Source organism: Mugil cephalus, chromosome 3 (genome assembly GCF_022458985.1).
Source record: "Mugil cephalus isolate CIBA_MC_2020 chromosome 3, CIBA_Mcephalus_1.1, whole genome shotgun sequence".
In the NCBI taxonomy this organism is placed as follows: domain Eukaryota; kingdom Metazoa; phylum Chordata; class Actinopteri; order Mugiliformes; family Mugilidae; genus Mugil; species Mugil cephalus.
Window position 1 is genome coordinate 31,794,001 of NC_061772.1, and position 14,086 is coordinate 31,808,086.

Genomic DNA, 14,086 nt, shown 5'->3' on the forward strand with positions numbered 1-14,086 from the left:
GTCACAGTGAGACAGGCCGTTGTTGGACACCTATGACACCTGTGACGTCCTCCGTATCTTCTGCAGTACCTGACAATGGTGGAGCTGTTGCAGGCCTTCGACTCTATGGTAAAGAACGCCTGCTACAGGAAGTTCAGACCTGATGTCCCCGTCCATGGAAACGCCAAAGCCTGGTCAGTTTGAAAACTATAGTCTGGTTTGTTCTGGTTTGGGTCTAGTTTGTTCTGATTTGTGTCTAGTTTGTGTCTATTTTTTTCTGGTTTGGGTCTAGTTTGCGTCTAGTTTGTTCTACTTTGTTCAGATTTTTTTCTGGTTTTGGGTCTAGTTTGCGTCTAGTTTGTTCTGGTTTGTTCTTGTTTGTGTCTAGTTTGTTCTCGTTTGGGTCTCGTTTGTTCTAGTTTGTTCTAGTTTGTTCCGGTTTGTTCTGGTTTGTTCTGGTTTGGGTCTAGTTTGCGTCTCGTTTGGGTCTAGTTTGTTCAGATTTGTTCTGGTTTTGGGTCTAGTTTGTTCTAGTTTGTTCTACTTTGTTCTGGTTTTGGGTCTAGTTTGCATCTAGTTTGTTCTAGTTTGTTCTAGTTTGGGTCTAGTTTGTCCTAGTTTGTTCTGGTTTGGGTCTCGTTTGTTGTGGTTTGGGTCTCGTTTGTTTTAGTTTGTTGTGGTTTGGGTCTAGTTTGTTCCAGTTTGTTCCAGTTTGGGTCTCGTTTGTTCTAGTTTGTTCTAGAGCCTGGAGGCGTGCTCTAATGTTGCTTTTTTTTCCTGCCTCCCTCAGGTGGCGTTACGGCATCAACAGCATCCTGGTCGTCCACATCCGTCGCCTCAGTCACATGTGGTCCTGGTCCAGCATCAGAAAGCATCGGCAGAACCTGAGGGCCTACAAGACCGCTTACAAGACCAAACTGCTGAGCCAGAGCAAGCTGAGTCAGGACACCGAGCAACAAATCCAGGTGAGTGGATCCGACCTGAAACCAACATCAGCTACATGAGCTGGTCTCACCTGGAAGCTTCATCCAGTACTTGACTGAGTCACCTGACTGACTGACTTATGACAGATGTTCAGAAACCAGATCAGATTGTACATGAAATCCCCACTGGATGGCAAGAACCAGCTCAGAGGAAAGATCCGAGGGCAGGTAGAGATGGAAAGAACGGAGAAAGCTGATGAGTTCCTACTAGGGTTGCAAACTCCCTGAAAAATAAATAAGGGAGACTTCATTGGCGGAGCCGGCCGACTCGATTGCCTTCACCCTGTCTTGGCCTGGTGAATTTTTTTTAGCACCTTTTTTGTGAGTGAAACTGGAAGCATGTTGTTTCAGGTCAGTCAGTCCACCATGGTCTATGGAAAAAGTGCACCGGCACACCGTGCAGTACACTTTATAGATATTATCTCGCAGTTTTTCCACCCAGGTGTATCCCTTTTCTCATCCCTCTCTGTATTTTTGCATCCTTTTCAGTTTTTTTTTCTCTCTGAGTACTAGTTGTATTGCTGCTTGAAGCAGGTGTACTGCCCATAAATCAGTGCCGGCGTCTGTATCACTGTCACCCATCATCATGCATGCTGCTTTGCTGTCTTTCACTATCTTCTCCACGAGCAACGATACCTCCTCAACCAATGGGATGAGCGTATTCTGTATCATCATACTTGTGTGTGAATATGCTGTCATTAGACACGACCCGGGAACAGGTTTGCTGTAAATTTTCGTATAAAGCGGCCTGTTATCCATTTTCCATTGGCATTTTATTGACTATTTTTGACTCTCACAGCAATACAGGGCAAGGCCTTTTTCAGCAGAGTTGTTTAATGAACACGTTAGTGTAAATATATTCTCTTCTTCCTGGAGTCTGTTTGCTCATCAACAATGAAACGCATCAATAGAGATTAAACATGAAGGAGATTTAATCTGATTAAACATGTTAATCATTTGACAGCACCAGTTCCTACATACATCTGAACAGATATACAGCATATAAACATAATTCAACCCAGATCTAGGTGATGATATGTGGAAAAAGATAATAAACAAAGCTTTGAATAAACAGTGAATGCTGAACATCCTGTAAAGCTGCTGAAATAAACACTGATGGTTCTCTCAGATCGTCTGAAACATGTTTCACTGCTTCCTGTTCCCACAGGATCTGGAGAAGGTTCTGGATGTGTTCAACATCACTCTGGCCCGTCAGCAGGCCCAGGCCGAGGTAAACAGGGCAGAGCTTCACTCTCTAATGAAGCTTTGACTGATCCAGTCTGACCGTGACCCTCTGCTGTTGTTCAGGTGATCAGATCAGGACAGAAGGTGGTGGGGAAGAAGGCGTCGGGGGGGCAGAAGCAGGGAGGAGGCTTCTTTAGCGGCTGGTTTGGGAGGAAGTCCAAGAAGGAGGAGCAGGAGGAGAGCAAGGAACTGGAGAGTAAGTGAGATTCAGCTCAGTCAGTCTTAAATGTCTGTGAACTCATAACTCAAGACTGGTCTGCTGTGGCTCAGGTTCAGGGCTGGATCAGCTCATGACGGCTGAGGAGAAGGAGAAGCTCTACACGGCCATCGGCTACAGCGGCAGCTCCCATAACCTGGCTTTACCCAGACAGGTAGACACACCAGTACCATGTTCTTCTTCTTAGCTCCACCATAACGTCCTGGAGAAGTCTCAACGTTAAACAGATGATCCTGCTGTGTTGTCCCTCTCTCTCATGAAGAGTTGTGTCTCCTGGTTTAAGACTGTTGTGTGTTCCAGTATGTAGCCATGGTCGTCACCTTCCAGCTGTTGAAGACTTCAGTGATGGTCAGAGAGCAGCCTGGAGTCCCAGAGATCCTCAAGATCCAGATGATCGACCTCAGCACCAAAATATCTCAGAGACCTGGAGCTCAGGCCGTGAGGTCAGTGACTGAATTTCTAAGCTACATTAAGTGACCCGGCCGCCCTAACCCCAACCTGTCATAGAGTTGACAGACTGGGTCAGCGTGGTGTAAAGGTGTCAACCCCAGTGATGCTGTCCTGTCCTGTCCTCAGGGTGGAGGTGGCGCTGGAGCACTGGTACGTTACCGGTTTGCAGCAGCAGGGGGCGGTGCCTTCCCTTATCGCCTCGCTGGGCGATTCGTCCTCTTCTTTACTTAGTGTTGTGTTTGAGTTGAACCCAGAGGAGAACACCAGCGACCAGCTGCTCAGAGTCCACTCTCAGCCGGTGGAGATCATCTACGACGCGGTAAACACGAACTGTCCATCCTACCAAATCTGTCCTGCTCAGTCCTTTACTGGAAGGACTATTAAGTTTCTGATGTGTCCCTCCATGTGTCGTTCTGTCCTCCAGGTGACTGTTAACAGCGTGGTTGAGTTCTTTAAGACGGGAAAAGGGGTGGATCTGGAGGTCCTGACCTCAGCCACGCTCTCCAAACTAGAAGAGATCAAGGAGAAAACTGCTGCAGGTCGGTTTAGTTGCAACATCAAGCGGCAGCTGTGCTGAAGCTTTAATCACTGAGACGGTCTGAGCGTCTTTCTGCTTCTGAATGACTTCAGCGGTTGAACTTGCTGTTATTGTTCCATGTGTAGCGATACGACTGAGAACTAAAGGTTTGAAGTTCATGGATGGAGGTAAACTTCCTTAGTCTAAATAAAAACAAAACTGAAACTGTATGATTTGGAAACCTGGTTCTCTTAGATGGCTTTGACAGTGCCCTCGGCCCTCCACCCTCCTACCTGAACAAATCTGTGTAATTGCTGACTCTGCCTTTAAATTTGATAAAACATGATTTTAAAAATATAATTCACACTTTCATTACCTCTCATTTAGACTACTTTAACTCTATGTACTTTGGTCTGGACCGGTCATCAGTACGCCATCTACAGACTGAACAGAACAGAGCAGCTCCTCTTTTAACTGGGAAAACCACAGTACTGGCCTCCCTACATCAGCATCCAGAACATTTTAAATCTTTATTACTAGTTTTAAGAGTCTTAATCCCCGGCACTATCTTATTTCCAGCCAGAGCTCTGAGGTCCATGGAGCCTTTTAGGTGATGGCCGCCAAACTCTGGACCAGTCAACTCTTTTATTTGATGTTTTATCGCCTATTTTTGTTCATATTTATTAGTTTTATGTTAATGGCTGCTGTTGTTCACTTTCTGAGGCTGTTTTTAAATGTGCTTTAGAAATAAACTTGGGCCAGAGTTGTGTTACCGGGATGAATCCACGTAATGTTCAGGGTCTCTGAGAATGAAGTCTGGTCCACGTCTAGACTCTGATAGGTTCTGGTCTCTGCAGGTTTATCTCACATCATCGAGACCAGGAAGGTTCTGGACCTGAGGATCGACCTTAAGCCATCCTACCTGCTACTACCGAAGTCCGGATTCTACAGCAACACGTCGGACCTGATTGTCATCGACTTTGGAAGCTTCCAGGTTTGTTATTGTGTGTTGTTGTGTGTTGTTGTTGTGTGTCCATAGTTGCACAGTGTTATTGTGTGTTGTGTGTCTGTAGTTGAACAGTGTGGAGCAGAGTGGTCTGGGTTCGTCTCCAGCGTCCTTCTCGTCTCTGGAGGAGATCATGGATCGAGCCTATGACAGATACAGCATGGAGCTCAGAAGAGTTCAGGTTCTCTACAGCAAGTCAGGTACACAACGCAACAACGTAGCAATTCAACAGCGCAGCAGCACAATGCAGCAACGCAATGCAGCAACGCAATAAAACACAACAATAAATCACCACGATAAAACACAACTAGACAAATCAGAACCTAATCAGACTCACCAATCAGAACCAATGGTGCGTTCAGGTGTTGTAGTTTTAAACACAACCTCTGGAGGTAGTGGTGTGTTCAGGTGCTGTGGTTTTTAATGCGTGGTGTGTTCAGGTGCGAGGTCCCCGAGCCGTATATTAGAGAGAGTCTGGCTAACTCAAATCATGGGCACCATGTTTGCTACATCAGAGGGAAGATTCTACAGAGTAACACTATGGGGCGGATGTGCTGTGTTGAAATAAATGTCTTATTTCCACCATTAACAGGCCTATAAATGTTATTAATGTGTAAAAGGTCGTCACTTAAATATCCCAGCGTCTACTTCCTTTAAATATCTTAGATGAGCTGTAAAATGCTTTGTAGCCCGACCGCCTCATCAGTCATGGAGCTGTGTTTACCTTCTCCTCAGCCTCCGTGTTTATCCATCACCGTTAAAAGATTCAAATTACTCATAAAATTATTAAACTAGTCTTTTTTAATTTAGTGTCATTAGTATTGTTATTATAACATTAGCACGCTAGCCATAGTAACTTAGTAGTAACCAGGTAAAGTGATGTGTCAATTAAATTTGTCCATCTACATGGACATAAATTACATGCACACATGGGTTTCACAGTATATTTAGTCTAGATAACTAGCTAGCATAAGGCTAGCATAAGGCTAGGTTAACTTCAGACTTCATTCGTGTGTAAAGGGGTGTTGGGTGTTTTTGAGATCAAGGTTCACATTAATGATGGTGTGACTTTATTTTTCTATATAAAATCTTAACAAATGTCAAATAGAGACATTGACATTTACCTCATCACATAATAGAGAGAAACCAGCTGACATCCAGTTCTTCCTTTTAATCTTCTGCTCCATAACTTTCTCTGTTTTTGTTCACTGGGGAAACGGTGGAGTTTCCTCTTTATTTTTCTGATCCTGTGCTGGAGCCGTAGGCTGAGCACTGTGGCATATTTTAACTTCATCAGCTATGTGTTATATTACTAGATCCTACATGTTTCCTTCCGCTTGATGTTTGTATCTATGACAGAAGTTAGTTTATCTTGTTTCTCCTGTTCTTCTTCTCTCTCTATCTTCTCTGGTTCTACCCGGCTGGTCTTCAGCAGATGGTTCCTCCATATGAGCTGGTTCTGCTCCAGGTTTCTTCCTGTTAAAGGGAGTTTTTCCCTCAGGCTGCTCTGGAGGTTTCAGGCTGGTTTTTGTGAAGCGTTGAGACGATTTGTATTGTTATTGGCGCTATATAAATAAAACTGAATTGAACTTAATTGAACTTTTAATCCAACTTTATTCTCTGTTATGGCCACTTCTCTATGGGTAGATATTGGTTATATGTATCTAATATGGCGCCCATGAACCATGAGACCAGCTCAGAGCCAATCAGCATAGAGGGATAACTCAGATGCTCCATTCCCTGGTTTGACAAACACTATAATATACAGCCTGGGTGGTTCTGTTTCATCACCACTGACCACAGAACCACTGGATGTTTGAATTTCCCCAATAGGGATCAATATTAGTAGCACTGTACTGATTATAGACACATGGGCTGTAATCTGATTACAGTTAAATGGGCTGTAATCTGATTACAGTTAAATGGGTTGTAATCTGATTACAGGTGAGGCTTGGAAGTCAGCTCGCCTACAGAGTTCGTCCGTCCAACACATCCTGCAGCCGATGGACTTCACTCTCCACCTGGCCAAGTGTATGGTGGAGAAGGACAGTAGGATGCCCAGGTATGTTCTCACCTGTTGTCTTACCTGTCGCTCACTTGTCTCATCTGTTGTCTCACCTGTTGTCTCACCTGTCTCACCTGTTGTCTCACTTATCTTTCCTGTTGTCTCACTTGTCTCACCTATCGTCTCACTTGTCTAACCTGTTGTCTTACCTGTTGTCTCACTTGTCACACCTATCGTCTCACTTGTCTTACCTGTTGTCTCACCTGTCGTCTCACTTGTCATCTCACCTGTCGTCTTACTTGTTATCTCATCTATCATCCCTGCTGTCGTCTCACATGGTGTCTCACCTGTGTCCCCTGTCTCAGGTTCAAGGTGTCAGGGGAGTTGCCTCTTCTTCACGTCAAGATCTCGGACCAGAAAATCCAGAACGTCCTGGAGCTGGTCAACAGTATCCCACTGCCCAACATGGACTCATCCCCCTCCAGCCCCGCAGAGAAGGTAGACTTGGTACATTCCACTCTGATGGAGGAGACACATAGAGACGGGACACATAGACAGGACACCTAGACACATAGAGACAGGACACATAGAGACCTAGAGACATGGAGCCGGGACACATAGACAGGACACCTAGAAACATAGAGACAGGACACATAGAGACATAGAGTCGGGACACATAGAAGCTTTGTGAGAACACAAAGGCATAGAGAGGACACATAGAGACATAGAACCAGGACACATAGAGGACGCACTGGATGGTGGACGTCTTCTCAGTGTAACCATTTATGGGCATGTCTTCGCATAGGTGCTGTCGTTGGCAGAGTCCAGACCACGAGGACTTGGCCTTCCCCCCGTCCTCCTGGACGCCCTGGAAACAGGTCTCTGTCCTCTGATTGGCATATTCTGTGTCCTGATGTGTTTGTCTTTGACCTTGTTATTGTCTTTGTCCATTCCCAGATTCGGACACCAGCGAGAAGTCGACAGATGAAGACCTCCAACTCTCATCTCTGGATGAACTCACTGACGTCCACTTCAAGTTTGAAGTCAGAGAGGTGCGTTCAGGTACCTCTGAGGCACTGGTGCATTCAGGTACCTCTGAGGCACTGGTGCGTTCAGGTACCTCTGAGGCACTGGTGCATTCAGGTACCTCTGAGGCACCGGTGCGTTCAGGTACCTCTGAGGCACCGGTGCGTTCAGATACCTCTGAGGCACCGGTGCGTTCACATACCTCTGAGGCACCGGTGCGTTCACATACCTCTGAGGCACCGGTGCATTCTGGTGCCTCTGAGGCACCGGTGCATTCTGGTGCCTCTGAGGCACCGGTGCGTTCAGGCATCATAGTTTTAAATCAGGACCTCTGAGGTGGTGGTGTCTTCAGGTGCTGTGGTTTTAAATCAGGGGAGGCGGGAGATCTCGTCCAGGGCTCATTTCCTTTTTTCTTCTCGCCAGCAGTTTTCTTTATAAAGCATTGGGTTGCAGTAGCACCTTCATGCTGCTACACGTTGTCGCTGGTAGTTCTGATAGTTCATCCTCTAGGAACTATGACATTGGTCATTCACTATCTCCCTCGAGACATGAGTTTGTGGTCAGCCCTGCGACTGCCTCCAACATCTGACTGGTCTTTGTGGTATCCATGGCCCTGCACAGAGACCAGCCCGGGACTTTTGGGACTCTACCACACTCCTCAGACCTTGTCTGCCTCCCTTCTAGGCCCTCCGGGGGTGGGGGGCCAGGCACCGAAGTCTTGGTGCCGACGGTCAGATATTTTTCACTTCTGCAGCTTCAACAGTGGGTTGCTCATGCTTCGTACACCTGGGTGGTTTTCACATTAACCCATGGGTACAAGCTTCAATTCTGCCACCGGCCCCATACATGGTCAAGATGGCCATCAACAACGACCCAGCAAAAACCCTCATATTGGACCAGAAGCTATCCTTCCTTCTGACCAAGGGCACCCGGTTCTACTCAACCTACCTCCTTGAAAAAGAATGGCGAACAGGTCATGAAAGTTATACCATTTCACATTCGAACCAACCAACCATCAGTGTTGCCGCTATGTTGCCGCGGCCAAATCTCAGGGCCTGAAGATTCTGCCGTATCTGGACGACTGGCTGATCTGCACACTGTCCCAGACTCAGGTGTCCTGAGACACGATGCGACTTCTGTCTCACGTGGCTGACCTAGACTTAAGGGTAAATTTGGAGAAGAGTTGCCTGGAAACATCTCAAACCACGGGGTGACTTTGAACAATGTGACCATGACAGCTTGTCCGTCCCCGACCGTGTGAACAGCATCTTGCGCCTTCTTGCCCTGTTCAGGAGGGGTCAACGGTTGCCCTATGTCCCATATCTGCCTCTCATGGGCAATCTGACCTCGTACATCTGCGCCCTCTGCAGAGGTGGCTGCACAGCTTCCACTGGAATGCCAAGTGTCACAGGTGCAGGAGGGTCAAAATCTCACACTGGTGTCTCCTCGCCAATTCCCCCGAGGGACCTCCCCGCCTGCCATGCAGTCAGAACAGCCCTTCCTCTGTTTTGGTGGCCCTAACATTGGTTGTCCCACTGGGGTGTTGACGTCATCAGATGTGCATACATGGCAAGTAACCGCCTCCTGTAGTCAGGTGCCACTCTATCAGAAGTGTGGCAGCATCATGGGTGGTGCTGAAGGGGGTCCCCTTGGTGGACATTTGTGGCGTGGCATTGTGGGTGTCACTGCACACTTTCTCTGGGTTCTACAGGGTGAATGTGGCCACTCCCATCTCCTGGCTGTGGTCCTGTGGTTGGAATCCTCTACTACTTCACAGTGAAGGTTTGTAAACTGGATTCCTTGTGACTTTGCTCGTATAAGTCATCCAGTGCTTAAAGTACCACCTCTGGCGGTCAGTACGAATGAAATAGAACAGAAGTTACAAATATCTCTGAGAATCCTTGTGCACTCGCAGGAAGATTCTGTAGGAAATAAGCCCCGGACGACACCGGAACATATCACCTCCTTTGGGTCATCCAGTGGTCATGACTTTGCTCGAACTGCGCAGGCACAAAGGGGAATATCAAGCACCTAAAGTACCGCGTCTGGCAGTCGTCAGAGATTCACAGAACCTAGTTACATTCATAACTTCAGTTTTAATTGAGAATGCGTGATATGTTCAGGTGTGTGGTATTAAATGAGAATGTGTGGTACGTTCAGGTGCTCCTGGAGCTGACCCAGCAGGCGGACCAGGAAAGGACTGTCCTGTCCTTCAGTGTGAATCAGCTTGGAGCCGAAGGGAAGAAGAGGAGCTTTGACCTGAATATGACCTCATATCTGGGACGCGTGGGGCTGGACTACTACGATGCTCCAGGTAACGTTCACTGACAATAAGGACTTTAGGATGTAGGTGAGAGACAGTTGACAGGTGGACTCAGGGCTGGTTGTCTCTGAAGACCTGGACCCGTGTCCCTAAAGATTCAAAGAGTTGTTCCTGGAGGCCAAACTGTAAAAGGTTCCTAAAGAAGGTTCTGCGGGAGGAGAGCAGGGAGGAGAACTTTAAGAGGCTTAGAGAGGAGAACATGGTGGAAAGAAGAGGCAGGAGAGATATTCTCCAAACACTGAATGATTGGATGCAGCGGGAATCTGGCCGGTTAGTTTGTGTTGTTGAATGAGTTGGTGTTGTTAAATGAGTTTGTGTTGCAGGGAATCGTTGTCTTCACCTCATCAGCTCCTCAGAGCAGCAGAGCTCCGACCTTCTGAAGGTGGAATACATCAAGGTAAATATGATTTAAAATAATACATGTGTGTGATCTCCTGAGCCCCCACCTGGACAACCATTTCATTGATACGCAATTTAGATTCTGCTTTTGACCAGAAGAATAAATAGAGACAAAAACAAGACACAACAATGTCTTTACAATAGAAGAAGTTTGAGAGATGAAGGAAGACAAATGAGTCAAAGTAGGAACACGAAGGTCAGAGGGGACAAACAGATCCATCTGACGGATGGATGGATTTCAGGACAAACATTCACCCACTCTCTATGTCCCCCTGTCCCTGTCCCTGTCCCTGTCCCCTTGTGTCTCCAGGCTGACTCTAGAGGTCCCAGTTTCCAGACTCTGTTCAACAACACAGAGCAGACCCTGAAGGTGGGTGATCTGGTCTATAAAACATTTAGCGTCTTTAGTTTTAATCTGAAAACTTTACATCTTTACGTCTTCATGTCCTCATGTCTCTGGTGCTGTTCCAGGTGGAGTTTTCCTCTCTGGATTTCCTCCTCCACACCAGAGCTCTACTGTCCACCATTAGCTACCTGAGCAACATCCTGCCTCCACAGCCCGCCTCCCGAGACAGTGACTCCAGAATCCAGGCTGAGAAGGTTAGCCGGGGTCAGACAGGTGAGAGAGTTAGGGTTAGGTTGATAAGGCCTGTATGAGTCTAAATCTGAATTCATTTTCATGACCTCTAAGTGACGTGTCTCTGTTCAGCTTCTAAAGGACATAAAGATGGGACCATCTTCAGCTTCAAGCTCTTCGCCATGTTGGGTTGTTTCCACGTGGAAGTTTGTGACGACCGCCGCAGCATTGCCGACATACGAGTCCAAGGTAAATCCACATGAACCTGGTTTAACCCTCCAGGAACCATATGTGGTAATGTGGTTCCTGGTTCCTCTCAGTGAGGTTTGTCGTCATGTGGTTTTCATTGAGCCAATCAGAGAAGATCTAGGAAACATTGTCAGGTCTAATCAGGGTCTAATGTGGTCTACAAGGTCCCCCTCTGACCTGGTTTATTAGGAACCATGAAGAAGAACAAGTGTCCTAATGTTTCTAATGTGATGATGTTGACAAGTGTCCGTCTTAGTTTAAGGACCAGGAACCAGATATGAGACCAGGAACCAGATATGAGACCAGGAACCAGATATGAGACCAGAACCAGATATGAGACCAGGAACCAGATATGAGACATTCATTCATCTGGATTTAACTCAGGAACATTAGAAAGTTAAAACATCTTCTATCCTGTGATGACACTCTAGGGTTGAAATGTAGAATATTTCATTGAGAGCTGTGTGAAGGGTTAAAGATTAAAGACGAAACTGTGGCTATGAATTCTGGGACGTGGTGTCTCTGCAGGAATCGATGCCTCAGTGTTGGTGCAGGACAGAGGGACGGACGTGTCTGCTCGTCTCCGAGACATTGTGGTCACAGATGTCAACCCCACAACTGTCCACAGAAAGGTTTGATGTGTCCTCTGTCCTCCCGCTGTGGGACCAGTTTATGTCTCATGCGTTTGTTTTGATGGATGAACATTGTTGCGTCTGACTGACTCCCCCCCCGCAGGCTGTGTCCATCATGGGTGAGGAGGTGTTCAGCTTTAATCTGTCCTTGTTTCCGGGGGCGACGGAGGGGGAGGGATACGGCGACATGTCGAAGGTGGACGGGAAAGTTACGATGCGTCTGGGCTGCATCCAGATCATCTACCTGCACAAGTTCCTCATGTCTCTGCTGGTCAGAAGCTTCACACGACACACACAACACAGAACGTGTAGAGAACACTGGGGAACATGTAGGGAACATGTAGGGAACACTGGGGAACATGTAGAGAACATGTAGAGAACATGTAGGGAACATGTAGGGAACACTGGGAACATGTTGAGAACGTGTAGAGAACACTGGGGAACATGTAGAGAACACTGGGAACATGTAGAGAACATGTAGAGAACATGTGTTCCCATCAACAACTGTTTAGGGTTAGGGACATTTACCTTCAGTCAGTGGGGACCCAGACAGACTCTGGTTCCGGGTCTGGTTTTGGGTCTGGTTCTTGTTTGTTCTCCATGTATCAGAGACATGTTTCTGTCTTTCTGTCTCTGGTGCATGGAGAACATTGTAGATTAGTGTGTATGGACAAACGTTGTCCAGTCTGGACATGTCTCCCTGTGTTCTGGGTCTGGGTCTTCCTGTCCTTGGTCTGTCCATCAGACTGAGGTCCAAGTCCAGCTTGTCTTGTTGACCTTTGACCTGTGATGTGTTTGTGGCCGTTTGTTTTTCCACAGTTGAATGTTTTGCACGTTGACGTCTCACACGTCTCTTGTCTTGTTGGTGTCTTCTGTCCTTCCAGGCTTCTTTTAGCTTTCAGTATTCGTCTGCTGATGAGGTACAGCATCCAGCTCTGAACTGCATCCAACTTCCTGCTTTAGCTTCATGCCTTCACGCTACCTTAAATGTCCCCATTGGCAGATTAACCCAGACCATTGGTTAATCTGAACACATGTCCCCGTCCACCTGGGACGGATGGAGACAGAGACCATGACTGACTAGTTCTATTTATCTTAGTCTGGATGTTTAAACATGTCTGTCTGTGACGGAATGCTTCCCCTGTGCACAGTAATCAGAGCTCACTTCCTCCATGTGTGCTATGCTACATGCTACATCATCAACCCCCCCCACCCACCCACCCACACACACACACCCACACACACACACACACACACACACATATAACCTCTGCCTGAATTCACCTCCTCTCTTGGTTTCATTCTTGCTTCATAAAACTAAAGTGTCTCTGAATCTTTGAGGCGCTGCTGTTTATATAACATGCTGACTTTAACACAGATCATAAATATTCAAAGGTCCTCAGGTGAATTTCTCCTGGTGCTCTGAGGTTTAAGGTCTAACCTCTGGCTCGTCCCCCAGATGTTCATCGATAACTTCCAGACAGCTAAAGAAGCTCTGAGCTCCGCCACGGCTCAGGCGGCTGAGAAGGCGGCGTCCAGTGTTCGAGACTTTGCTCAGAAGAGTTTCCGTCTGTCAATGGACGTCAGGCTGAAGGCTCCGCTCATCATCATCCCCCAGTCCTCCACCTCCCAGAATGCTGTTGTGGTGGATCTGGGTCTGATCACGGTGGGAAACAGCTTCTCTCTACAGCCAGCTGAAGGTTTCCCTCTGCCAGCTGTGGTGGAGAAGATGGACGTCCGTCTGACGCAGCTGAAACTTTCCAGGTATCCACATCCTCCAGTTTAGAACCCTCAACCTGAGGTCCAGTCACACAATTTACATTGACAACATGTTATGGTTCATTAGATGAGGATCTGTGTCTTCATCCAGTTCACTGATGCTCCTCTGTTACATATTTAAAGTCATACCACATGGGAACCACTGATTTTAGTCTTGACTAGGGGTTGGTCACTTTGAGAAAAGGATTTTCTTTAAAGTTAACTACTATGTGGTAACAGTACGCAGTAGAAACTAATGCTTTACAGACTGGGGTAATATGATCTCTCTTGCTAATTCCTGTTAGTGCTCTTGCTGCAGCATTTTGAATCAATTGGAGGCTTTTTAAAGAGTATTTGGAGCCAGACAGTAACGAATTACAATAATCCAGCCTGGAAGACACAAATGCATGAACTAGTTTTTCTGCATCACTCTGAGAAAGGATGTTCCTAATGTTGATGATATTACGAAGGTGAAAGAAAGCAGTCCTGGTCACCTGCTTTATGTGAGAATTAAAGGACATATCCTGGTCAAATATAACACCAAGGTTTTTCACAGTAGTACTGGAGGCCAGGGTAATGCCATCCAACAAAAGCAGGTGATTAGATAATGAATCTCTGACATGTTTAGACCCAAATACGATAACTTCTGTTTTGTCTGAGTTTAAAAGTAGAAAATTACAGGTCATCAAAGCCTTTATGTCTTTAAGGCGCTTGGAGTTT

At 46.7% G+C, this 14,086-nt stretch overlaps 1 protein-coding gene across 8 annotated transcripts in view; it reads left to right on the forward strand.

The window, feature by feature from the left end:
* The window catches only part of vps13c (vacuolar protein sorting 13 homolog C), a 54,763-nt gene that overhangs the window by 8,449 nt on the left and 32,228 nt on the right, over positions 1 to 14,086 (forward strand). For 5 of the 8 annotated variants that reach the window (XM_047579954.1, XM_047579950.1, XM_047579951.1 and 2 more), the window contains 23 exons: positions 67 to 173; positions 770 to 944; positions 2,131 to 2,193; positions 2,271 to 2,403; positions 2,478 to 2,578; positions 2,725 to 2,867; positions 3,001 to 3,193; positions 3,299 to 3,413; positions 4,249 to 4,385; positions 4,465 to 4,597; positions 6,342 to 6,459; positions 6,768 to 6,900; positions 7,208 to 7,280; positions 7,360 to 7,454; positions 9,589 to 9,742; positions 10,075 to 10,148; positions 10,461 to 10,520; positions 10,622 to 10,769; positions 10,860 to 10,976; positions 11,505 to 11,608; positions 11,712 to 11,879; positions 12,493 to 12,528; positions 13,068 to 13,372. In XM_047579954.1, the coding sequence (XP_047435910.1) occupies positions 67 to 173; positions 770 to 944; positions 2,131 to 2,193; positions 2,271 to 2,403; positions 2,478 to 2,578; positions 2,725 to 2,867; positions 3,001 to 3,193; positions 3,299 to 3,413; positions 4,249 to 4,385; positions 4,465 to 4,597; positions 6,342 to 6,459; positions 6,768 to 6,900; positions 7,208 to 7,280; positions 7,360 to 7,454; positions 9,589 to 9,742; positions 10,075 to 10,148; positions 10,461 to 10,520; positions 10,622 to 10,769; positions 10,860 to 10,976; positions 11,505 to 11,608; positions 11,712 to 11,879; positions 12,493 to 12,528; positions 13,068 to 13,372 (2,885 nt within the window). The remainder of the gene's footprint in view (positions 1 to 66; positions 174 to 769; positions 945 to 2,130; positions 2,194 to 2,270; positions 2,404 to 2,477; positions 2,579 to 2,724; positions 2,868 to 3,000; positions 3,194 to 3,298; positions 3,414 to 4,248; positions 4,386 to 4,464; positions 4,598 to 6,341; positions 6,460 to 6,767; positions 6,901 to 7,207; positions 7,281 to 7,359; positions 7,455 to 9,588; positions 9,743 to 10,074; positions 10,149 to 10,460; positions 10,521 to 10,621; positions 10,770 to 10,859; positions 10,977 to 11,504; positions 11,609 to 11,711; positions 11,880 to 12,492; positions 12,529 to 13,067; positions 13,373 to 14,086) is intronic. The other 3 variants (XM_047579952.1, XM_047579956.1, XM_047579957.1) reach the window with 1 other exon arrangement.